This window comes from Salvelinus fontinalis, chromosome 2 (genome assembly GCF_029448725.1).
Source record: "Salvelinus fontinalis isolate EN_2023a chromosome 2, ASM2944872v1, whole genome shotgun sequence".
Taxonomy (NCBI): domain Eukaryota; kingdom Metazoa; phylum Chordata; class Actinopteri; order Salmoniformes; family Salmonidae; genus Salvelinus; species Salvelinus fontinalis.
In genome coordinates this window covers 94,780,286-94,806,117 of record NC_074666.1, presented here as the reverse complement: position 1 = coordinate 94,806,117, position 25,832 = coordinate 94,780,286, and the positions used below count along the sequence as shown (strand labels likewise).

The 25,832-nt window shown below is 41.7% G+C and overlaps 1 protein-coding gene across 1 annotated transcript in view; it reads left to right on the top strand.

Annotated features, from left to right (window-relative positions):
• LOC129867767 (unconventional myosin-XV-like) overlaps positions 1 to 25,832 on the top strand; it is a 414,777-nt gene that overhangs the window by 173,584 nt on the left and 215,361 nt on the right. Inside the window, exons 24-28 of the mRNA XM_055941278.1 lie at positions 7,562 to 7,615; positions 8,469 to 8,550; positions 9,840 to 9,970; positions 15,504 to 15,599; positions 25,519 to 25,754. Of these exons, the coding sequence (XP_055797253.1) occupies positions 7,562 to 7,615; positions 8,469 to 8,550; positions 9,840 to 9,970; positions 15,504 to 15,599; positions 25,519 to 25,754 (599 nt within the window). The remainder of the gene's footprint in view (positions 1 to 7,561; positions 7,616 to 8,468; positions 8,551 to 9,839; positions 9,971 to 15,503; positions 15,600 to 25,518; positions 25,755 to 25,832) is intronic.

Genomic DNA, 25,832 nt, shown 5'->3' with positions numbered 1-25,832 from the left:
ACCTGTTAATAATGACCTGTTCTAGTTGGGGTTAATAATGACCTGTTCTAGTTGGGGTTAATAATGACCTGTTCTAGTTGGGGTTAATAATGACCTGTTAATAATGACCTGTTCTAGTTGGGGTTAATAATGACCTGTTAATAATGACCTGTTCTAGTTGGGGTTAATAATGACCTGTTAATAATGACCTGTTCTAGTTGGGGTTAATAATGACCTGTTCTAGTTGGGGTTAATAATGACCTGTTCTAGTTGGGGTTAATAATGACCTGTTCTAGTTGGGGTTAATAATGACCTGTTCTAGTTGGGGTTAATAATGACCTGTTCTAGTTGGGGTTAATAATGACCTGTTCTAGTTGGGGTTAATAATGACCTGTTAATAATGACCTGTTCTAGTTGGGGTTAATAATGACCTGTTCTAGTTGGGGTTAATAATGACCTGTTAATAATGACCTGTTAATAATGACCTGTTCTAGTTGGGGTTAATAATGACCTGTTAATAATGACCTGTTAATAATGACCTGTTCTAGTTGGGGTTAATAATGACCTGTTAATAATGACCTGTTAATAATGACCTGTTCTAGTTGGGGTTAATAATGACCTGTTCTAGTTGGGGTTAATAATGACCTGTTCTAGTTGGGGTTAATAATGACCTGTTAATAATGACCTGTTCTAGTTGGGGTTAATAATGACCTGTTAATAATGACCTGTTCTAGTTGGGGTTAATAATGACCTGTTCTAGTTGGGGTTAATAATGACCTGTTAATAATGACCTGTTCTAGTTGGGGTTAATAATGACCTGTTCTAGTTGGGGTTAATAATGACCTGTTAATAATGACCTGTTCTAGTTGGGGTTAATAATGACCTGTTAATAATGACCTGTTCTAGTTGGGGTTAATAATGACCTGTTCTAGTTGGGGTTAATAATGACCTGTTCTAGTTGGGGTTAATAATGACCTGTTCTAGTTGGGGTTAATAATGACCTGTTCTAGTTGGGGTTAATAATGACCTGTTAATAATGACCTGTTCTAGTTGGGGTTAATAATGACCTGTTAATAATGACCTGTTAATAATGACCTGTTCTAGTTGGGGTTAATAATGACCTGTTCTAGTTGGGGTTAATAATGACCTGTTAATAATGACCTGTTCTAGTTGGGGTTAATAATGACCTGTTAATAATGACCTGTTCTAGTTGGGGTTAATAATGACCTGTTCTAGTTGGGGTTAATAATGACCTGTTAATAATGACCTGTTCTAGTTGGGGTTAATAATGACCTGTTAATAATGACCTGTTCTAGTTGGGGTTAATAATGACCTGTTCTAGTTGGGGTTAATAATGACCTGTTAATAATGACCTGTTCTAGTTGGGGTTAATAATGACCTGTTAATAATGACCTGTTCTAGTTGGGGTTAATAATGACCTGTTCTAGTTGGGGTTAATAATGACCTGTTAATAATGACCTGTTCTAGTTGGGGTTAATAATGACCTGTTCTAGTTGGGGTTAATAATGACCTGTTAATAATGACCTGTTAATAATGACCTGTTCTAGTTGGGGTTAATAATGACCTGTTAATAATGACCTGTTCTAGTTGGGGTTAATAATGACCTGTTCTAGTTGGGGTTAATAATGACCTGTTCTAGTTGGGGTTAATAATGACCTGTTAATAATGACCTGTTCTAGTTGGGGTTAATAATGACCTGTTAATAATGACCTGTTCTAGTTGGGGTTAATAATGACCTGTTCTAGTTGGGGTTAATAATGACCTGTTAATAATGACCTGTTCTAGTTGGGGTTAATAATGACCTGTTCTAGTTGGGGTTAATAATGACCTGTTAATAATGACCTGTTCTAGTTGGGGTTAATAATGACCTGTTAATAATGACCTGTTCTAGTTGGGGTTAATAATGACCTGTTCTAGTTGGGGTTAATAATGACCTGTTCTAGTTGGGGTTAATAATGACCTGTTCTAGTTGGGGTTAATAATGACCTGTTAATAATGACCTGTTCTAGTTGGGGTTAATAATGACCTGTTCTAGTTGGGGTTAATAATGACCTGTTAATAATGACCTGTTCTAGTTGGGGTTAATAATGACCTGTTCTAGTTGGGGTTAATAATGACCTGTTAATAATGACCTGTTAATAATGACCTGTTAATAATGACCTGTTAATAATTACCTGTTCTAGTTGGGGTTAATAATGACCTGTTAATAATGACCTGTTCTAGTTGGGGTTAATAATGACCTGTTCTAGTTGGGGTTAATAATGACCTGTTAATAATGACCTGTTCTAGTTGGGGTTAATAATGACCTGTTCTAGTTGGGGTTAATAATGACCTGTTAATAATGACCTGTTCTAGTTGGGGTTAATAATGACCTGTTAATAATGACCTGTTAATAATGACCTGTTAATAATGACCTGTTAATAATGACCTGTTCTAGTTGGGGTTAATAATGACCTGTTAATAATGACCTGTTCTAGTTGGGGTTAATAATGACCTGTTAATAATGACCTGTTCTAGTTGGGGTTAATAATGACCTGTTCTAGTTGGGGTTAATAATGACCTGTTAATAATGACCTGTTCTAGTTGGGGTTAATAATGACCTGTTCTAGTTGGGGTTAATAATGACCTGTTAATAATGACCTGTTAATAATGACCTGTTCTAGTTGGGGTTAATAATGACCTGTTAATAATGACCTGTTCTAGTTGGGGTTAATAATGACCTGTTCTAGTTGGGGTTAATAATGACCTGTTCTAGTTGGGGTTAATAATGACCTGTTCTAGTTGGGGTTAATAATGACCTGTTAATAATGACCTGTTCTAGTTGGGGTTAATAATGACCTGTTAATAATGACCTGTTCTAGTTGGGGTTAATAATGACCTGTTAATAATGACCTGTTAATAATGACCTGTTAATAATGACCTGTTAATAATGACCTGTTAATAATGACCTGTTAATAATGACCTGTTCTAGTTGGGGTTAATAATGACCTGTTAATAATGACCTGTTAATAATGACCTGTTAATAATGACCTGTTCTAGTTGGGGTTAATAATGACCTGTTCTAGTTGGGGTTAATAATGACCTGTTAATAATGACCTGTTCTAGTTGGGGTTAATAATGACCTGTTCTAGTTGGGGTTAATAATGACCTGTTCTAGTTGGGGTTAATAATGACCTGTTAATAATGACCTGTTAATAATGACCTGTTAATAATGACCTGTTAATAATGACCTGTTCTAGTTGGGGTTAATAATGACCTGTTAATAATGACCTGTTCTAGTTGGGGTTAATAATGACCTGTTAATAATGACCTGTTAATAATGACCTGTTCTAGTTGGGGTTAATAATGACCTGTTAATAATGACCTGTTCTAGTTGGGGTTAATAATGACCTGTTAATAATGACCTGTTCTAGTTGGGGTTAATAATGACCTGTTCTAGTTGGGGTTAATAATGACCTGTTAATAATGACCTGTTCTAGTTGGGGTTAATAATGACCTGTTAATAATGACCTGTTCTAGTTGGGGTTAATAATGACCTGTTAATAATGACCTGTTCTAGTTGGGGTTAATAATGACCTGTTCTAGTTGGGGTTAATAATGACCTGTTCTAGTTGGGGTTAATAATGACCTGTTAATAATGACCTGTTCTAGTTGGGGTTAATAATGACCTGTTCTAGTTGGTGTTAATAATGACCTGTTAATAATGACCTGTTAATAATGACCTGTTCTAGTTGGGGTTAATAATGACCTGTTAATAATGACCTGTTCTAGTTGGGGTTAATAATGACCTGTTCTAGTTGGGGTTAATAATGACCTGTTAATAATGACCTGTTAATAATGACCTGTTAATAATGACCTGTTCTAGTTGGGGTTAATAATGACCTGTTCTAGTTGGGGTTAATAATGTCCTGTTAATAATGACCTGTTAATAATGACCTGTTAATAATGACCTGTTCTAGTTGGGGTTAATAATGACCTGTTAATAATGACCTGTTCTAGTTCGGGTTAATAATGACCTGTTCTAGTTGGGGTTAATAATGACCTGTTAATAATGACCTGTTCTAGTTGGGGTTAATAATGACCTGTTCTAGTTGGGGTTAATAATGACCTGTTCTAGTTGGGGTTAATAATGACCTGTTCTAGTTGGGGTTAATAATGACCTGTTAATAATGACCTGTTCTAGTTGGGGTTAATAATGACCTGTTAATAATGACCTGTTCTAGTTGGGGTTAATAATGACCTGTTCTAGTTGGGGTTAATAATGACCTGTTAATAATGACCTGTTCTAGTTGGGGTTAATAATGACCTGTTCTAGTTGGGGTTAATAATGACCTGTTCTAGTTGGGGTTAATAATGACCTGTTAATAATGACCTGTTCTAGTTGGGGTTAATAATGACCTGTTCTAGTTGGGGTTAATAATGACCTGTTAATAATGACCTGTTCTAGTTGGGGTTAATAATGACCTGTTCTAGTTGGGGTTAATAATGACCTGTTCTAGTTGGGGTTAATAATGACCTGTTCTAGTTGGGGTTAATAATGACCTGTTCTAGTTGGGGTTAATAATGACCTGTTAATAATGACCTGTTCTAGTTGGGGTTAATAATGACCTGTTAATAATGACCTGTTCTAGTTGGGGTTAATAATGACCTGTTAATAATGACCTGTTCTAGTTGGGGTTAATAATGACCTGTTCTAGTTGGGGTTAATAATGACCTGTTAATAATGACCTGTTCTAGTTGGGGTTAATAATGACCTGTTAATAATGACCTGTTCTAGTTGGGGTTAATAATGACCTGTTAATAATGACCTGTTCTAGTTGGGGTTAATAATGACCTGTTCTAGTTGGGGTTAATAATGACCTGTTCTAGTTGGGGTTAATAATGACCTGTTCTAGTTGGGGTTAATAATGACCTGTTAATAATGACCTGTTCTAGTTGGGGTTAATAATGACCTGTTCTAGTTGGGGTTAATAATGACCTGTTCTAGTTGGGGTTAATAATGACCTGTTAATAATGACCTGTTCTAGTTGGGGTTAATAATGACCTGTTAATAATGACCTGTTCTAGTTGGGGTTAATAATGACCTGTTCTAGTTGGGGTTAATAATGACCTGTTAATAATGACCTGTTCTAGTTGGGGTTAATAATGACCTGTTAATAATGACCTGTTCTAGTTGGGGTTAATAATGACCTGTTAATAATGACCTGTTCTAGTTGGGGTTAATAATGACCTGTTCTAGTTGGGGTTAATAATGACCTGTTAATAATGACCTGTTCTAGTTGGGGTTAATAATGACCTGTTCTAGTTGGGGTTAATAATGACCTGTTAATAATGACCTGTTCTAGTTGGGGTTAATAATGACCTGTTCTAGTTGGGGTTAATAATGACCTGTTCTAGTTGGGGTTAATAATGACCTGTTCTAGTTGGGGTTAATAATGACCTGTTCTAGTTGGGGTTAATAATGACCTGTTAATAATGACCTGTTAATAATGACCTGTTCTAGTTGGGGTTAATAATGACCTGTTAATAATGACCTGTTCTAGTTGGGGTTAATAATGACCTGTTAATAATGACCTGTTCTAGTTGGGGTTAATAATGACCTGTTCTAGTTGGGGTTAATAATGACCTGTTCTAGTTGGGGTTAATAATGACCTGTTCTAGTTGGGGTTAATAATGACCTGTTAATAATGACCTGTTCTAGTTGGGGTTAATAATGACCTGTTAATAATGACCTGTTCTAGTTGGGGTTAATAATGACCTGTTAATAATGACCTGTTCTAGTTGGGGTTAATAATGACCTGTTCTAGTTGGGGTTAATAATGACCTGTTCTAGTTGGGGTTAATAATGACCTGTTAATAATGACCTGTTCTAGTTGGGGTTAATAATGACCTGTTAATAATGACCTGTTCTAGTTGGGGTTAATAATGACCTGTTAATAATGACCTGTTCTAGTTGGGGTTAATAATGACCTGTTAATAATGACCTGTTCTAGTTGGGGTTAATAATGACCTGTTAATAATGACCTGTTCTAGTTGGGGTTAATAATGACCTGTTAATAATGACCTGTTCTAGTTGGGGTTAATAATGACCTGTTCTAGTTGGGGTTAATAATGACCTGTTCTAGTTGGGGTTAATAATGACCTGTTAATAATGACCTGTTAATAATGACCTGTTCTAATTGGGGTTAATAATGACCTGTTCTAGTTGGGGTTAATAATGACCTGTTCTAGTTGGGGTTAATAATGACCTGTTAATAATGACCTGTTCTAGTTGGGGTTAATAATGACCTGTTAATAATGACCTGTTCTAGTTGGGGTTAATAATGACCTGTTAATAATGACCTGTTAATAATGACCTGTTCTAGTTGGGGTTAATAAGGACCTGTTAATAATGACCTGTTCTAGTTGGGGTTAATAATGACCTGTTAATAATGACCTGTTCTAGTTGGGGTTAATAATGACCTGTTCTAGTTGGGGTTAATAATGACCTGTTAATAATGACCTGTTCTAGTTGGGGTTAATAATGACCTGTTCTAGTTGGGGTTAATAATGACCTGTTAATAATGACCTGTTCTAGTTGCGGTTAATAATGACCTGTTAATAATGACCTGTTAATAATGACCTGTTAATAATGACCTGTTAATAATGACCTGTTAATAATGACCTGTTCTAGTTGGGGTTAATAATGACCTGTTAATAATGACCTGTTAATAATGACCTGTTAATAATGACCTGTTAATAATGACCTGTTCTAGTTGGGGTTAATAATGACCTGTTCTAGTTGGGGTTAATAATGACCTGTTAATAATGACCTGTTCTAGTTGGGGTTAATAATGACCTGTTAATAATGACCTGTTCTAGTTGGGGTTAATAATGACCTGTTAATAATGACCTGTTCTAGTTGGGGTTAATAATGACCTGTTCTAGTTGGGGTTAATAATGACCTGTTCTAGTTGGGGTTAATAATGACCTGTTCTAGTTGGGGTTAATAATGACCTGTTAATAATGACCTGTTAATAATGACCTGTTAATAATGACCTGTTAATAATGACCTGTTCTAGTTGGGGTTAATAATGACCTGTTCTAGTTGGGGTTAATAATGACCTGTTCTAGTTGGGGTTAATAATGACCTGTTAATAATGACCTGTTCTAGTTGGGGTTAATAATGACCTGTTAATAATGACCTGTTCTAGTTGGGGTTAATAATGACCTGTTCTAGTTGGGGTTAATAATGACCTGTTAATAATGACCTGTTCTAGTTGGGGTTAATAATGACCTGTTAATAATGACCTGTTCTAGTTGGGGTTAATAATGACCTGTTAATAATGACCTGTTCTAGTTGGGGTTAATAATGACCTGTTAATAATGACCTGTTAATAATGACCTGTTAATAATGACCTGTTCTAGTTGGGGTTAATAATGACCTGTTCTAGTTGGGGTTAATAATGACCTGTTCTAGTTGGGGTTAATAATGACCTGTTCTAGTTGGGGTTAATAATGACCTGTTCTAGTTGGGGTTAATAATGAGTTAATAATTTATTAATTATTTATTCTGTTTTAGATGAAGCTGGAGGCCCGCAGGAAAGCAGAGGAGGAGAGGAGGAGGAGAGAGGAGGTGAGTGGAGGAGAGGAGGAGGAAAGAGGAGGTGAGTGGAGGAGAGGAGGAGAGGAGGAGGTGAGTGGAGGAGAGGAGGAGAGGAGGAGGAAATAAAGGGAGGAGAATATAATATGAGGAAAGGAGAGGGGACGAGGAGGGAGGTGGTGAGAAGAGTAGAGGAGGAAGAGGGAGAGGTTGGAGATGGTGAGGAGGAAGAGGGAGAGGTTGGAGACGGTGAGGAGGAAGAGGGAGAGGTTAGAGATGGTGAGAAGAGTAGAAGAGGAAGAGGTTGGAGATGGTGAGGAGGAAGAGGGAGATGGTGTAAGGAGGAGGGAGAGGGAGAGGTTGGAGATGGTGAGGAGGAAGAGGGAGATGGTGTAAGGAGGAGGGAGAGGGAGAGGTTGGAGATGGTGAGGAGGAAGAGGGAGATGGTGTAAGGAGGAGGGAGAGGGAGAGGTTGGAGATGGTGAGGAGGAAGAGGGAGATGGTGTAAGGAGGAGGGAGAGGGAGAGGTTGGAGATGGTGAGGAGGAAGAGGGAGATGGTGAATATAGGAGAGGAGAGGAGGAGGAAGAGGGAGACGGTGTGAGGAGGAGGGTGAGTAGAGGAGGAGGAAGAGGGAGATGGGGAATAGAGGTTAGGAGAGGAGAAAGAGGAGGAAGATGGTTAATAGTTGTCTTTGCATCTCTTATATCTTGCTGTGTGTGTGTGTGTGTGTGTGTGTGTGTGTGTGTGTGTGTGTGTGTGTGTGTGTGTGTGTGTGTGCGTGCGTGCGTGCGTGCGTGCGTGCGTGCGTGCGTGCGTGCGTGCGTGCGTGCGTGCGTGCGTGCGTGCGTTGGTGTGCGTGTGCGTGCGCGTGTGTGTGTGTGTAGGAGCTGACGAAGAGAGAGGTGGTTAACGTCACTCACCTGGTGATCCCTGCCGAGCTGGGCTCTTTACTGCAGGCTGCAGCAGGTTGGTGTGTGAGCTCCATGCTGACTCTCTCTGGCCCATCTCCCCACGTCTCTGTCTAGCTCTGGTCCATCTCCCCACGTCTCTGTCTAGCTCTGGTCCATCTCCTCACATCTCGCTGTCTAGCTCTGGCCCATCTCCCCACGTCTCTCTGTGTGTCTAGGTGGCAGGGAGCTCCACTCTGAGTGTCTAGCTCTGGTCCATCTCCTCACGTCTCTCTGTCTAGCTCTGGTCCATCTCCTCACGTCTCTCTGTCTAGCTCTGGTCCATCTCCCCACGTCTCTCTGTCTAGCTCTGGTCCATCTCCCCACGTCTCTCTGTCTAGCTCTGGTCCACCTCCTCACATCTCTCGGCCTCGCTCTGGTCCATCTCCTCACATCTCTCTGTCTAGCTCTGGTCCATCTCCTCACATATCTCTGTCTAGCTCTGGTCCATCTCCTCACATCTCTCTGTCTAGCTCTGGTCCATCTCCTCACATATCTCTGTCTAGCTCTGGTCCATCTCCTCACATCTCGCTGTCTAGCTCTGGCCCATCTCCCCACGTCTCTGTCTAGCTCTGGTCCATCTCCTCACAACTCTCTGTCTAGCTCTGGTCCATCTCCTCACAGCTCGCTGTCTAGCTCTGGTCCATCTCCCCACGTCTCTCTGTCTAGCTCTGGTCCACCTCCTCACATCTCTCGGCCTCGCTCTGGTCCATCTCCTCACATCTCTCTGTCTAGCTCTGGTCCATCTCCTCACATATCTCTGTCTAGCTCTGGTCCATCTCCTCACATCTCTCTGTCTAGCTCTGGTCCATCTCCTCACATATCTCTGTCTAGCTCTGGTCCATCTCCTCACATCTCTCTGTCTAGCTCTGGTCCATCTCCTCACATCTCTCTGTGTGTCTAGGTGGCAGAGAGCTCCATTCTGAGTGTCTAGCTCTGGTCCAGTTCACCACACATCTCTCTGTGTGTCTAGGTGGCAGAGAGCTCCACTCTGAGTGTCTAGCTCTGGTCCATCTCCTCACGTCTCTCTGTGTGTCTAGGTGGCAGAGAGCTCCACTCTGAGTGTCTAGCTCTGGTCCATCTCCTCACGTCTCTCTGTGTGTCTAGGTGGCAGAGAGCTCCACTCTGAGTGTTTAGCTCTGGTCCATCTCCTCACGTCTCTCTGTGTGTCTAGGTGGCAGAGAGCTCCACTCTGAGTGTCTAGCTCTGGTCCATCTCCTCACGTCTCTCTGTGTGTCTAGGTGGCAGAGAGCTCCACTCTGAGTGTCTAGCTCTGGTCCATCTCCTCACGTCTCTCTGTGTGTCTAGGTGGCAGAGAGCTCCACTCTGAGTGTCTAGCTCTGGTCCAGGCACCACACATCCAGGAGGAGAACCAGCTGACTCTGCCGCTGGACATTAACAACTACCCCTTCAGCCGCTACGCACAACTCTACTTCAGGGTAACACACCCCTCATTCAATTCAATTATCCCTGTCTCTACACACCCCTCATTCAATTCAATTATCCCTGTCTGTAACACACCCCTCATTCAATTCAATTATCCCTGTCTGTACACACCCTTCATTCAATTCAATGATCCCTGTCTGTACACACCCTTCATTCAATTCAATGATCTCTATCTGTAACACACCCCTCATTCAATTCAATTATCCCTGTCTGTAACACACCCCTCATTCAATTCAATGATCCCTGTCTCTACACACCCCTCATTCAATTCAATGATCCCTGTCTGTACACACCCTTCATTCAATTCAATGATCCCTGTCTGTACACACCCTTCATTCAATTCAATGATCTCTATCTGTAACACACCCCTCATTCAATTCAATTATCCCTGTCTGTACACACCCCTCATTCAATTCAATGATCCCTGTCTGTACACACCACTCATTCAATTAAATTATCCCTGTCTGTACACACCCCTCATTCAATTCAATTATCCCTGTCTGTACACACCCCTCATTCAATTCAATGATCCCTGTCTGTACACACCCCTCATTCAATTCAATGATCCCTGTCTGTACACACCCCTCATTCAATTCAATGATCCCTGTCTGTACACACCACTCATTCAATTCAATTATCCCTGTCTGTAACACACCCCTCATTCAATTCAATGATCCCTGTCTGTAACACACCCCTCATTCAATTCAATTATCTCTCCCTGTACACACCCCTCATTCAATTCAATGATCCCTGTCTGTACACACCACTCATTCAATTCAATGATCCCTGTCTGTACACACCACTCATTCAATTCAATTATCCCTGTCTGTAACACACCCCTCATTCAATTAAATGATCCCTGTCTGTACACACCCCTCATTCAATTCAATTATCTCTATCTGTAACACACCCCTCATTCAATTAAATTATCCCTGTCTGTACACACCCCTCATTCAATTCAATTATCCCTGTCTGTACACACCCCTCATTCAATTCAATTATCCCTGTCTGTACACACCCCTCATTCAATTCAATTATACCTGTCTGTACACACCTCTCATTCAATTCAATTATCCCTGTCTGTACACACCACTCATTCAATTCAATTATCCCTGTCTGTACACACCCCTCATTCAATTCAATTATCTCTCTCTGTACACACCACTCATTCAATTCAATTATCCCTGTCTGTACACACCCCTCATTCAATTCAATTATCCCTGTCTGTACACACCACTCATTCAATTCAATTATCCCTGTCTGTAACACACCCCTCATTCAATTCAATTATCCCTGTCTGTACACACCACTCATTCAATTCAATTATCCCTGTCTGTACACACCACTCATTCAATTCAATTATCCCTGTCTGTAACACACCCCTCATTCAATTCAATTATCACTGTCTGTACACACCACTCATTCAATTCAATTATCCCTATCTGTACACACCCCTCATTCAATTCAATTATCTCTCCCTGTAACACACCCCTCATTCAATTCAATTATCTCTCCCTGTAACACACCCCTCATTCAATTCAATTATCCCTGTCTGTACACACCCTTCATTCAATTCAATGATCCCTGTCTGTACACACCCTTCATTCAATTCAATGATCTCTATCTGTAACACACCCCTCATTCAATTCAATTATCCCTGTCTGTAACACACCCCTCATTCAATTCAATGATCCCTGTCTCTACACACCCCTCATTCAATTCAATGATCCCTGTCTGTACACACCCTTCATTCAATTCAATGATCCCTGTCTGTACACACCCTTCATTCAATTCAATGATCTCTATCTGTAACACACCCCTCATTCAATTCAATTATCCCTGTCTGTACACACCCCTCATTCAATTCAATGATCCCTGTCTGTACACACCACTCATTCAATTAAATTATCCCTGTCTGTACACACCCCTCATTCAATTCAATTATCCCTGTCTGTACACACCCCTCATTCAATTCAATGATCCCTGTCTGTACACACCCCTCATTCAATTCAATGATCCCTGTCTGTACACACCCCTCATTCAATTCAATGATCCCTGTCTGTACACACCACTCATTCAATTCAATTATCCCTGTCTGTAACACACCCCTCATTCAATTCAATGATCCCTGTCTGTAACACACCCCTCATTCAATTCAATTATCTCTCCCTGTACACACCCCTCATTCAATTCAATGATCCCTGTCTGTACACACCACTCATTCAATTCAATGATCCCTGTCTGTACACACCACTCATTCAATTCAATTATCCCTGTCTGTAACACACCCCTCATTCAATTAAATGATCCCTGTCTGTACACACCCCTCATTCAATTCAATTATCTCTATCTGTAACACACCCCTCATTCAATTCAATTATCCCTGTCTGTACACACCCCTCATTCAATTCAATTATCCCTGTCTGTACACACCCCTCATTCAATTCAATTATCCCTGTCTGTACACACCCCTCATTCAATTCAATTATACCTGTCTGTACACACCTCTCATTCAATTCAATTATCCCTGTCTGTACACACCACTCATTCAATTCAATTATCCCTGTCTGTACACACCCCTCATTCAATTCAATTATCTCTCTCTGTACACACCACTCATTCAATTCAATTATCCCTGTCTGTACACACCCCTCATTCAATTCAATTATCCCTGTCTGTACACACCACTCATTCAATTCAATTATCCCTGTCTGTAACACACCCCTCATTCAATTCAATTATCCCTGTCTGTACACACCACTCATTCAATTCAATTATCCCTGTCTGTACACACCACTCATTCAATTCAATTATCCCTGTCTGTAACACACCCCTCATTCAATTCAATTATCACTGTCTGTACACACCACTCATTCAATTCAATTATCCCTATCTGTACACACCCCTCATTCAATTCAATTATCTCTCCCTGTAACACACCCCTCATTCAATTCAATTATCTCTCCCTGTAACACACCCCTCATTCAATTCAATTATCCCTGTCTGTAACACACCCCTCATTCAATTCAATTATCCCTGTCTGTACACACCACTCATTCAATTCAATTATCCCTATCTGTACACACCCCTCATTCAATTCAATTATCTCTCCCTGTAACACACCCCTCATTCAATTCAATTATCTCTCCCTGTAACACACCCCTCATTCAATTCAATTATCTCTCCCTGTAACACACCCCTCATTCAATTCAATTATCCCTGTCTGTACACACCCCTCATTCAATTCAATTATCCCTGTCTGTACACACCACTCATTCAATTCAATTATCCCTGTCTGTACACACCCCTCATTCAATTCAATTATCCCTGTCTGTACACACCCCTCATTCAATTCAATTATCCCTATCTGTACACACCCCTCATTCAATTCAATTATCTCTCCCTGTAACACACCCCTCATTCAATTCAATTATCTCTCCCTGTAACACACCCCTCATTCAATTCAATTATCTCTCCCTGTAACACACCCCTCATTCAATTCAATTATCCCTGTCTGTAACACACCCCTCATTCAATTCAATTATCCCTGTCTGTACACACCACTCATTCAATTCAATTATCCCTATCTGTACACACCCCTCATTCAATTCAATTATCTCTCCCTGTAACACACCCCTCATTCAATTCAATTATCCCTGTCTGTACACACCACTCATTCAATTCAATTATCCCTGTCTGTACACACCCCTCATTCAATTCAATTATCTCTATCTGTACACACCACTCATTCAATTCAATTCTCTCTATCTGTACACACCACTCATTCAATTATCTCTATCTGTACACACCCCTCATTCAATTAAATTCTCTCTATCTGTACACACCACTCATTCAATTCAATTATCCCTGTCTGTACACACCACTCATTCAATTCAATTATCTCTCCCTGTACACACCACTCATTCAATTCAATTCTCTCTATCTGTACACACCACTCATTCAATTCAATTCTCTCTATCTGTACACACCACTCATTCAATTCAATTCTCTCTATCTGTACACACCACTCATTCAATTCAATTCTCTCTATCTGTACACACCACTCATTCAATTCAATTCTCTCTCCCCGTTCACACCACTCATTCAATTCAATTCTCTCTCCCTGTTCACACCACTCATTCAATTCAATTATCTCTATCTGTACACACCACTCATTCAATTCAATTATATCTATCTGTACACACCACTCATTCAATTCAATTCTCTCTCCCTGTACATTCTATTTCATTCAATTCAATTCTCTCGCCCTGTACTCTCTATTTCATTCAATTCTAATTCCAGGTCTGTCTTTCTATTCAGAGTCAATTCAATTCCTCTTCAATTCCAAGAATTCAATTCCCAATTCAATATTATCCCCAACATTTCCACAAATTAAATTATCTCAGGCTTTCAGTCATGTCTGAGGGTACAACCGAAAGGTTGCAAGTTCAAATCCCCAAACTGACAAGGTACAAATCTGTCGTTCAGCCCCTGAACAAGACAGTTAACCCACTGTTCCTAGGCCGTCATTGTAAATAAGAATTTGTTCAGACGGCCTGTTTAGACAGACAGCCTGTTCAGACAGACAGCCTGTTCAGACAGCCTGTTCAGACAGACAGCCTGTTCAGACAGACAACCTGTTCAGACAGACAGCCTGTTCAGACAGACAGCCTGTTCAGACAGACAGCCTGTTCAGACAGACAGCCTGTTCAGACAGCCTGTTCAGACAGCCAGCCTGTTCAGACAGACAGCCTGTTCAGACAGACAGCCTTTTCAGACAGACAGCCTGTTCAGACAGACAGCCTGTTTAGACAGCCTGTTCAGACAGACAGCCTGTTCAGACAGACAGCCTGTTCAGACAGACAGCCTGTTCAGACAGACAGCCTGTTCAGACAGACAGCCTGTTCAGACAGACAACCTGTTCAGACAGACAGCCTGTTCAGACAGACAGCCTGTTCAGACAGACAACCTGTTCAGACAGACAACCTGTTCAGACAGACAGCCTGTTCAGACAGACAACCTGTTCAGACAGACAGCCTGTTCAGACAGACAACCTGTTCAGACAGACAGCCTGTTCAGACAGACAGCCTGTTCAGACAGACAGCCTGTTCAGACAGCCTGTTCAGACAGACAGCCTGTTCAGACAGACAGCCTGTTCAGACAGACAGCCTGTAGCTATATTGGAAATATAGAAATACAAGTAGATCTGATTGAAAACAAATCCTACAGTCAATGTTTGATACTGTGTCCATTCAGTTAACTGGGAAATATTAAAATACTCAATTATAATTTAATTCCAAACATAAAATGTTTTAAATTAAATTCCAATTCAGAAAGTCCAAACAATCTAATTCTAATTAAATTCCAAAACTTGAAGATGATTGAAATTCTAATTTAATTCCACATAAATTCTCCTCTTCGTGAGTGAATTCAAGAATTGCATTGGAATTTCAAATGAGAATGGACTTGACCCCGACCTTGACATACACATCAATAACCCCTGACCCCTGACCCTCTCTCTGTTAGGAGCCGATGTTTGGGATGCTAACGGTTCCCTTGGAGAGGACCTTGACGTGTACGGATGAGGACCTCCGACAGGAAGCTCTGGAGCTGTTCGTTATGGTGAGTCCTGTTCATTATGGTGACTCCTGTTCATTATGGTGAGTCCTGTTCATTATGGTGAGTCCTGTTCATTATGGTGAGTCCTGTTCATTATGGTGAGTCCTGTTCATTATGGTGAGTCCTGTTCATTATGGTGAGTCCTGTTCATTATGGTGAGTCTTGTTCATTATGGTGAGTCCTGTTCATTATGGTGACTCCTGTTCATTATGGTGAGTCCTGTTCATTATGGTGAGTCCTGTTCATTATGGTGAGTCCTGTTCATTATGGTGAGTCCTGTTCATTATGGTGAGTCCTGTTCATTATGGTGAGTCCTGTTCATTATGGTGAGTCCTGTTCATTATGGTGAGTCCTGTTCATTATGGTGAGTCCTGTTCATTATGGTGAGTCCTGTTCATTATGGTGAGTCCTGTTCATTATGGTGAGTCCTGTTCATTATGGTGACTCCTGTTCATTATGGTGAGTCCTGTTCGTTATGGTGACTCCTGTTCATTATGGTGAGTCCTGTTCATTATGGTGAGTCCTGTTCGTTATGGTGAGTCCTGTTCGTTATGGTGAGTCCTGTTCATTATGGTGAGTCCTGTTCATTATGGTGAGTCCTGTTCATTATGGTGAGTCCTGTTCATTATGGTGAGTCCTGTTCATTATGGTGAGTCCTGTTCATTATGGTGAGTCCTGTTCATTATGGTCAGTCATTATGGTGAGTCATTATGGTGAGTCCTGTTCATTATGGTGAGTCCTGTTCATTATGGTGAGTCCTGTTCATTATGGTGAGTCCTGTTCATTATGGTGAGTCATTATGGGGAGTCCTGTTCATTATGGTGAGTCCTGTTCATTATGGTGAGTCATTATGGTGAGTCCTGTTCATTATGGTGACTCCTGTTCATTATGGTGAGTCCTGTTCATTATGGTGACCCTGTTCATTATGGTGAGTCCTGTTCATTATGGTGAGTCCTGTTCATTATGGTGAGTCCTGTTCATTATGGTGAGTCCTGTTCATTATGGTGAGTCCTGTTCATTATGGTGAGTCATTATGGTGACTCCTGTTCATTATGGTGACTCCTGTTCATTATGGTGACTCCTGTTCATTATGGTGAGTCCTGTTCATTATGGTGAGTCCTGTTCATTATGGTGACACCTGTTCATTATGGTGAGTCATTATGGTGAGTCCTGTTCATTATGGTGACTCCTGTTCATTATGGTGAGTCCTGTTCATTATGGTGAGTCCTGTTCATTATGGTGAGTCCTGTTCATTATGGTGACTCCTGTTCGTTATGGTGAGTCCTGTTCATTATGGTGACACCTGTTCATTATGGTGAGTCCTGTTCGTTATGGTGACTCCTGTTCATTATGGTGAGTCCTGTTCATTATGGTGAGTCATTATGGTGAGTCATTATGGTGACACCTGTTCATTATGGTGAGTCCTGTTCGTTATGGTGACTCCTGTTCATTATGGTGAGTCCTGTTCATTATGGTGAGTCATTATGGTGAGTCCTGTTCATTATGGTGACTCCTGTTCATTATGGTGAGTCCTGTTCGTTATGGTGACTCCTGTTCATTATGGTGAGTCCTGTTCATTATGGTGAGTCCTGTTCATTACGGTGAGTCCTGTTCATTACGGTGACTCCTGTTCATTGCGGTGAGTCCTTTTCATTATGGTGAGTCCTGTTCATTATGGTGAGTCCTGTTCGTTATGGTGACTCCTGTTCATTATGGTGAGTCCTGTTCATTATGGTGAGTCATTATGGTGAGTCATTATGGTGAGTCCTGTTCGTTATGGTGACTCCTGTTCATTATGGTGAGTCCTGTTCATTATGGTGAGTCCTGTTCATTATGGTGAGTCCTGTTCATTATGGTGAGTCCTGTTCATTATGGTGAGTCCTGTGAGTCCTGTTCATTATGGTGAGTCCTGTTCATTATGGTGACTCCTGTTCATTATGGTGAGTCCTGTTCATTATGGTGAGTCCTGTTCATTATGGTGAGTCCTGTGAGTCCTGTTCATTATGGTGAGTCCTGTTCATTATGGTGAGTCCTGTGAGTCCTGTTCATTATGGTGAGTCCTGTTCATTATGGTGAGTCCTGTTCATTATGGTGAGTCCTGTTCATTATGGTGACTCCTGTTCATTATGGTGACTCCTGTTCATTATGGTGAGTCCTGCTCGTTATGGTGAGTCCTGTTCATTATGGTGAGTCCTGTTCATTATGGTGAGTCCTGTTCGTTATGGTGAGTCCTGTTTATTATGGTGAGTCCTGTTCATTATGGTGAGTCCTGTTCATTATGGTGAGTCCTGTTCATTATGGTGAGTCCTGTTCATTATGGTGACTCCTGTTCATTATGGTGAGTCCTGTTCATTATGGTGAGTCCTGTTCATTATGGTGAGTCCTGTTCATTATGGTGAGTCCTGTTCATTATGGTGAGTCCTGTTCATTATGGTGACTCCTGTTCATTATGGTGAGTCCTGTTCATTATGGTGAGTCCTGTTCATTATGGTGAGTCCTGTTCATTATGGTGACTCCTGTTCATTATGGTGACTCCTGTTCGTTATGGTGAGTCCTGTTCGTTATGGTGAGTCCGGTTCATTATGGTGAGTCCTGTTCATTATGGTGACTCCTGTTCATTATGGTGACTCCTGTTCATTATGGTGAGTCCTGTTCATTATGGTGAGTCCTGTTCATTATGGTGAGTCCTGTTCATTATGGTGAGTCCTGTTCATTATGGTGACTCCTGTTCATTATGGTGAGTCCTGTTCATTATGGTGAGTCCTGTTCATTATGGTGAGTCCTGTTCATTATGGTGACTCCTGTTCATTATGGTGACTCCTGTTCATTATGGTGACTCCTGTTCATTATGGTGAGTCCTGTTCATTATGGTGAGTCCTGTTCATTATGGTGAGTCCTGTTCATTATGGTGAGTCCTGTTCATTATGGTGAGTCCTGTTCGTTATGGTGAGTCCTGTTCATTATGGTGAGTCCTGTTCATTATGGTGAGTCCTGTTCATTATGGTGAGTCCTGTTCATTATGGTGACTCCTGTTCATTATGGTGAGTCCTGTTCATTATGGTGACTCCTGTTCATTATGGTGACTCCTGTTCATTATGGTGAGTCCTGTTCATTATGGTGACTCCTGTTCATTATGGTGACTCCTGTTCATTATGGTGAGTCCTGTTCATTATGGTGAGTCCTGTTCGTTATGGTGAGTCCTGTTCGTTATGGTGAGTCCTGTTCATTATGGTGAGTCCTGTTCATTATGGTGAGTCCTGTTCATTATGGTGACTCCTGTTCATTATGGTGAGTCCTGTTCATTATGGTGAGTCCTGTTCATTATGGTGACTCGTGAGTCCTGTTCATTATGGTGAGTCCTGTTCATTATGGTGAGTCCTGTTCATTATGGTGAGTCCTGTTCATTATGGTGAGTCCTGTTCATTATGGTGACTCCTGTTCATTATGGTGAGTCCTGTTCATTATGGTGAGTCATTATGGTGAGTCCTGTTCATTATGGTGAGTCCTGTTCATTATGGTGAGTCCTGTTCATTATGGTGAGTCATTATGGTGAGTCCTGTTCATTATGGTGAGTCCTGTTCATTATGGTGAGTCCTGTTCATTATGGTGAGTCATTATGGTGAGTCCTGTTCATTATGGTGAGTCCTGTTCATTATGGTGAGTCCTGTTCATTATGGTGAGTCCTGTTCATTATGGTGAGTCATTATGGTGAGTCCTGTTCATTATGGTGAGTCCTGTTCATTATGGTGACTCCTGTTCATTATGGTGAGTCCTGTTCGTTATGGTGAGTCCTGTTCGTTATGGTGACTCCTGTTCATTATGGTGAGTCCTGTTCATTATGGTGAGTCCTGTTCATTATGGTGAGTCCTGTTCATTATGGTGAGTCCTGTTCATTATGGTGAGTCCTGTTCATTATGGTGAGTCCTGTTCATTATGGTGAGTCCTGTTCATTATGGTGAGTCCTGTTCATTATGGTGAGTCCTGTTCATTATGGTGAGTCCTGTTCATTATTGTGAGTCCTGTTCATTATGGTGAGTCCTGTTCGTTATGGTGACTCCTGTTCATTATGGTGAGTCCTGTTCATTATGGTGAGTCCTGTTCATTATGGTGACTCTTGTTCGTTATGGTGAGTCCTGTTCTGAACGTCTCTAAAACAAAGGTCATGTGGTTTGGTAAGAAGAATGCCCCTCTCCCCACAGGTGTGATTACTACCTCTGAGGGTTTAGAGCTTGAGGTAGTCACCTCATACAAGTACTTGGGAGTATGGCTAGACGGTACACTGTCCTTCTCTCAACACATATCAAAGCTGCAGGCTAAAGTTAAATCTAGACTTGGTTTCCTCTATTGTAATCACTCCTCTTTCACCCCAGCTGCCAAACTAACCCTGATTCAGATGACCATCCTACCCATGCTAGATTACAATTTATAGATGGGCAGGTCAGGGTGCTCTCGAGCGGCTAGATGTTCTTTACCATTCGGCCATCAGATTTTCCACCAATGCTCCTTATAGGACACATCACTGCACTCTATACTCCTCTGTAAACTGGTCATCTCTGTAAACCCGTCGCAAGATCCACTGGTTGATGCTTATTTATAAAACCCTCTTAGGCCTCACTCCCCCCTATCTGAGATATCTACTGCAGCCCTCATCCTCCACATACAACACCCGTTCTGCCAGTCACATTCTGTTAAAGGTCCCCAAAGCACACACATCCCTGGGTCGCTCCTCTTTTCAGTTCACTGCAGCTAGCGACTGGAACGAGCTGCAACAAACACTCAACCTGGACAGTTTTATCTCAATCTCTTCATTCAAAGACTCAATCATGGACACTCTTACTGGCAGTTGTGGCTGCTTAGCGTGATGTATTGGTCTCTACCTTCTTGTCCTTTGTGCTGTTGTCTGTTGCCCAATAATGTTTGTACCCTGTGATGCTGCCATGTTGTTGTCATGTTGTGTTGCTACCATGTTGTTGTCATGTTGTGTTGCTACCATGTTGTTGTCATGTTGTGCTGCTGCCATGTTGTTGTCATGTTGTGCTGCTGCCATGTTGTTGTCATGTTGTGTTGCTACCATGTTGTGTTGCTACCATGTTGCTACCATGTTGTGTTGCTACCATGTTGTTGTCATGTTGTGTTGCTACCATGTTGTTGTCATGTTGTGTTGCTACCATGTTGTTGTCATGTTGTGTTGCTACCATGTTGTTGTCATGTTGTGTTGCTACCATGTTGTGTTGCTACCATGTTGCTACCATGTTGTGTTGCTACCATGTTGTTGTCATGTTGTGTTGCTACCATGTTGTTGTCATGTTGTGTTGCTACCATGTTGTTGTCATGTTGTGTTGCTACCATGTTGTGTTGCTACCATGGTGTTGTCATGTTGTGTTGCTACCATGTTGTTGTCATGTTGTGTTGCTACCATGTTGTTGTCATGTTGTGTTGCTACCATGTTGTTGTCATGTTGTGTTGCTACCATGTTGTTGTCATGTTGTGTTGCTACCATGTTGTGTTGCTACCATGTTGTGTTGCTACCATGTTGTTGTCATGTTGTGTTGCTACCATGTTGTGTTGCTACCATGTTGTGTTGCTACCATGCTGTGTTGCTACCATGTTGTTGTCATGTTGTGTTGCTACCATGTTGTTGTCATGTTGTGTTGCTACCATGCTGTGTTGCTACCATGTTGTTGTCATGTTGTGTTGCTACCATGTTGTTGTCATGTTGTGTTGCTGCCATGTTGTTGTCATGTTGTGTTGCTACCATGTTGTTGTCATGTTGTGTTGCTACCATGTTGTTGTCATGTTGTGCTGCTACCATGTTGTTGTCATGTTGTGCTGCTACCATGTTGTGTTGCTACCATGTTGTTGTCATGTTGTGTTGCTACCATGTTGTGTTGCTACCATGTTGTGTTGCTACCATGTTGTGTTGCTACCATGTTGTGTTGCTACCATGTTGTGTTGCTGCCATGTTGTGTTGCTACCATGTTGTGTTTCTACCATGCTGTGTTGCTACCATGTTGTGTTGCTACCATGTTGTGTTGCTACCATGTTGTGTTGCTACCATGCTGTGTTGCTACCATGTTGTGTTTCTACCATGCTGTGTTGCTACCATGTTGTGTTGCTACCATGTTGTGTTGCTACCATGTTGTGTTGCTACCATGTTGTGTTTCTACCATGCTGTGTTGCTACCATGTTGTGTTGCTACCATGTTGTGTTGCTACCATGCTGTGTTGCTACCATGCTGTGTTGCTACCATGTTGTGTTGCTACCATGTTGTGTTGTTACCATGTTGTGTTTTCTACCATGTTGTGTTTCTACCTTGTTGTGTTGCTACCATATTGTGTTGCTACCATGTTGTGTTTCTAACATGTTGTGTTGCTACCATGTTGTGTTGCTACCATGTTGTGTTGCTACCATGTTGTGTTGCTACCATGTTGTGTTGCTACCATGTTGTGTTTCTACCATGCTGTGTTGTTACCATGTTGTGTTTCTAACATGCTGTGTTGCTACCATGTTGTGTTGCTACCTTGTTGTGTTGCTACCATGTTGTGTTGCTACCATGTTGTGTTGTTACCATGTTGTGTTGTTACCATGTTGTGTTTCTAACATGCTGTGTTGCTACCATGTTGTGTTGCTACCATGTTGTGTTGCTACCATGTTGTGTTGCTACCATGTTGTGTTGCTACCATGCTGTTGTCATGTTGTGTTGCTACCATGCTGTGTTGTCATGTTGTGTTGCTACCATGCTGTGTTGTCATGTTGTGTTGCTACCATGTTGTTGTCATGTTGTGTTGCTACCATGTTGTTGTCATGTTGTGTTGCTACCATGTTGTTGTCATGTTGTGTTGCTACCATGTTGTTGTCATGTTGTGTTGCCACCTTGTTGTGTTGCTACCATGTTGTGTTGCTACCATGTTGTGTTGCTACCATGTTGTGTTGTTACCATGTTGTGTTTCTAACATGTTGTGTTGCTACCATGTTGTGTTGCTACCATGCTGTGTTGTCATGTTGTGTTGCTACCATGTTGTTGTCATGTTGTGTTGCTACCATGCTGTGTTGTCATGTTGTGTTGCTACCATGTTGTTGTCATGTTGTGTTGCTACCATGTTGTTGTCATGTGTTGCTACCATGTTGTTGTCATGTTGTGTTGCTACCATGTTGTTGTCATGTTGTGTTGCTACCATGTTGTTGTCATGTGTTGCTACCATGTTGTTGTCATGTTGTGATGCTACCATGTTGTTGTCATGTTGTGTTGCTACCATGTTGTTGTCATGTTGTGTTGCCACCTTGTTGTGTTGCTACCATGTTGTTGTCATGTGTTGCTACCATGTTGTTGTCATGTGTTGCTACCATGTTGTTGTCATGTGTTGCTACCATGTTGTGTTGCTACCATGTTGTTGTCATGTGTTGCTACCATGTTGTGTTGCTACCATGTTGTTGTCATGTTGTGTTGCCACCTTGTTGTGCTGCTGCCATGTTGTTGTCATGTTGTGTTGCTACCATGTTGTTGTCATGTTGTGATGCTACCATGTTGTTGTCATGTTGTGTTGCTGCCATGTTGTTGTCATGTTGTGTTGCTACCATGTTGTTGTCATGTTGTGTTGCTACCATGTTGTGTTGCTACCATGTTGTGTTGCTACCATGTTGTTGTCATGTTGTGCTGCTACCATGTTGTGTTGCTACCATGTTGTTGTCATGTTGTGTTGCTACCATGTTGTGTTGCTACCATGTTGTGTTGCTACCATGTTGTGTTGCTACCATGTTGTGTTGCTGCCATGTTGTGTTGCTACCATGTTGTGTTTCTACCATGCTGTGTTGCTACCATGTTGTGTTGCTACCATGTTGTGTTGCTACCATGTTGTGTTGCTACCATGCTGTGTTGCTACCATGTTGTGTTTCTACCATGCTGTGTTGCTACCATGTTGTGTTGCTACCATGTTGTGTTGCTACCATGTTGTGTTGCTACCATGTTGTGTTTCTACCATGCTGTGTTGCTACCATGTTGTGTTGCTACCATGTTGTGTTGCTACCATGCTGTGTTGCTACCATGCTGTGTTGCTACCATGTTGTGTTGCTACCATGTTGTGTTGCTACCATGTTGTGTTGTTACCATGTTGTGTTTTCTACCATGTTGTGTTGCTACCTTGTTGTGTTGCTACCATGCTGTGTCGTCATGTGTTGCTACCATGTTGTGTTGCTACCATGTTGTGTTGCTACCATGTTGTGTTGCTACCATGTTGTGTTGTCATGTGTTGCTACCATGCTGTGTTGCTACCATGTTGTGTTGCTACCATGTTGTGTTTCTACCATGTTGTGTTGCTACCATGCTGTGTCGTCATGTGTTGCTACCATGTTGTGTTGCTACCATGTTGTGTTGCTACCATGTTGTGTTGCTACCATGTTGTGTTGTCATGTGTTGCTACCATGCTGTGTTGCTACCATGTTGTGTTTCTACCATGCTGTGTTGCTACCATGTTGTGTTGCTACCATGTTGTGTTGCTACCATGTTGTGTTGCTACCATGTTGTGTTGCTACCATGCTGTGTTGCTACCATGTTGTGTTGCTACCATGTTGTGTTGCTACCATGTTGTGTTGCTACCATGCTGTGTTGCTACCATGTTGTGTTTCTACCATGTTGTGTTGCTACCATGCTGTGTTGCTACCATGTTGTGTTGCTGCCATGCTGTGTTGCTGCCATGTTGTGTTGCTGCCATGTTGTGTTGCTGCCTTGCTGTGTTGCTACCATGTTGTGTTGCTACCATGTTGTGTTGCTGCCTTGCTGTGTTGCTACCATGCTGTGTTGCTGCCATGCTGTGTTGCTGCCATGCTGTGTTGCTACCATGCTGTGTTGCTACCATGCTGTGTTGCTACCTTGCTGTGTTGTTACCATGCTGTGTTGTCATGTGTTGCTGCCTTGCTATGTTGTTGTCTTAGGTCTCTCTTTATGTAGTGTTGTCTCTTGTCGTGATGTGTGTTTTGTCCTATATTTTTTAAATAATCCCCCGTCCCTGCAGGAGGCCTTTTGGTAGGCCGTCCTTGTAAATAAGAATTTGTTCTTAACTGACTTAAGTGTACTGGGTTGTGTCTATCTGTGTTCTAGGTGTTTAAGTGTGAGGGTTGTGTCTATCTGTGTTCTAGGTGTTTAAGTGTGAGGGTTGTGTCTATCTGTGTTCTAGGTGTTTAAGTGTGAGGGTTGTGTCTATCTGTGTTCTAGGTGTTTAAGTGTGAGGGTTGTGTCTATCTGTGTTCTAGGTGTTTAAGTGTGAGGGTTGTGTCTATCTGTGTTCTAGGTGTTTAAGTGTGAGGGTTGTGTCTATCTGTGTTCTAGGTGTTTAAGTGTTAGGGTTGTGTCTATCTGTGTTCTAGGTGTTTAAGTGTGAGGGTTGTGTCTATCTGTGTTCTAGGTGTTTAAGTGTTAGGGTTGTGTCTATCTGTGTTCTAGGTGTTTTAAGTGTGAGGGTTGTGTCTATCTGTGTTCTAGGTGTTTAAGTGTGAGGGTTGTGTCTATCTGTGTTCTAGGTGTTTAAGTGTGAGGGTTGTGTCTATCTGTGTTCTAGGTGTTTAAGTGTGAGGGTTGTGTCTATCTGTGTTCTAGGTGTTTAAGTGTGAGGGTTGTGTCTATCTGTGTTCTAGGTGTTTAAGTGTGAGGGTTGTGTCTATCTGTGTTCTAGGTGTTTAAGTGTGAGGGTTGTGTCTATCTGTGTTCTAGGTGTTTAAGTGTGAGGGTTGTGTCTATCTGTGTTCTAGGTGTTTAAGTGTGAGGGTTGTGTCTATCTGTGTTCTAGGTGTTTAAGTGTTAGGGTTGTGTCTATCTGTGTTCTAGGTGTTTAAGTGTGAGGGTTATGTCTATCTGTGTTCTAGGTGTTTAAGTGTTATGGTTGTGTCTATCTGTGTTCTAGGTGTTAAGGGATGTGGTTCTATGTTCTAGATCCTGAGGTTCATGGGCGACCCCCACCTGAATGGGGCTCAGGAGAACCTGTTTGGGAACTACATAATCCAGCGAGGACTGGCCAATCAGGGCCTGCGAGACGAGATCCTGGCTCAGCTGGCCAACCAGGTGTGGCGGAACCCTAACCATGACAACGCAGAGAGAGGCTGGCTGCTGTTGCTGGGGTGTGTCTGCTGCTTCCCCCCCTCCGCCAGGCTGCACACACACCTGCTGAAGTAAGAACACACACACACACACACACACACACACACACACACACACACACACACACACACACACACACACACACACAC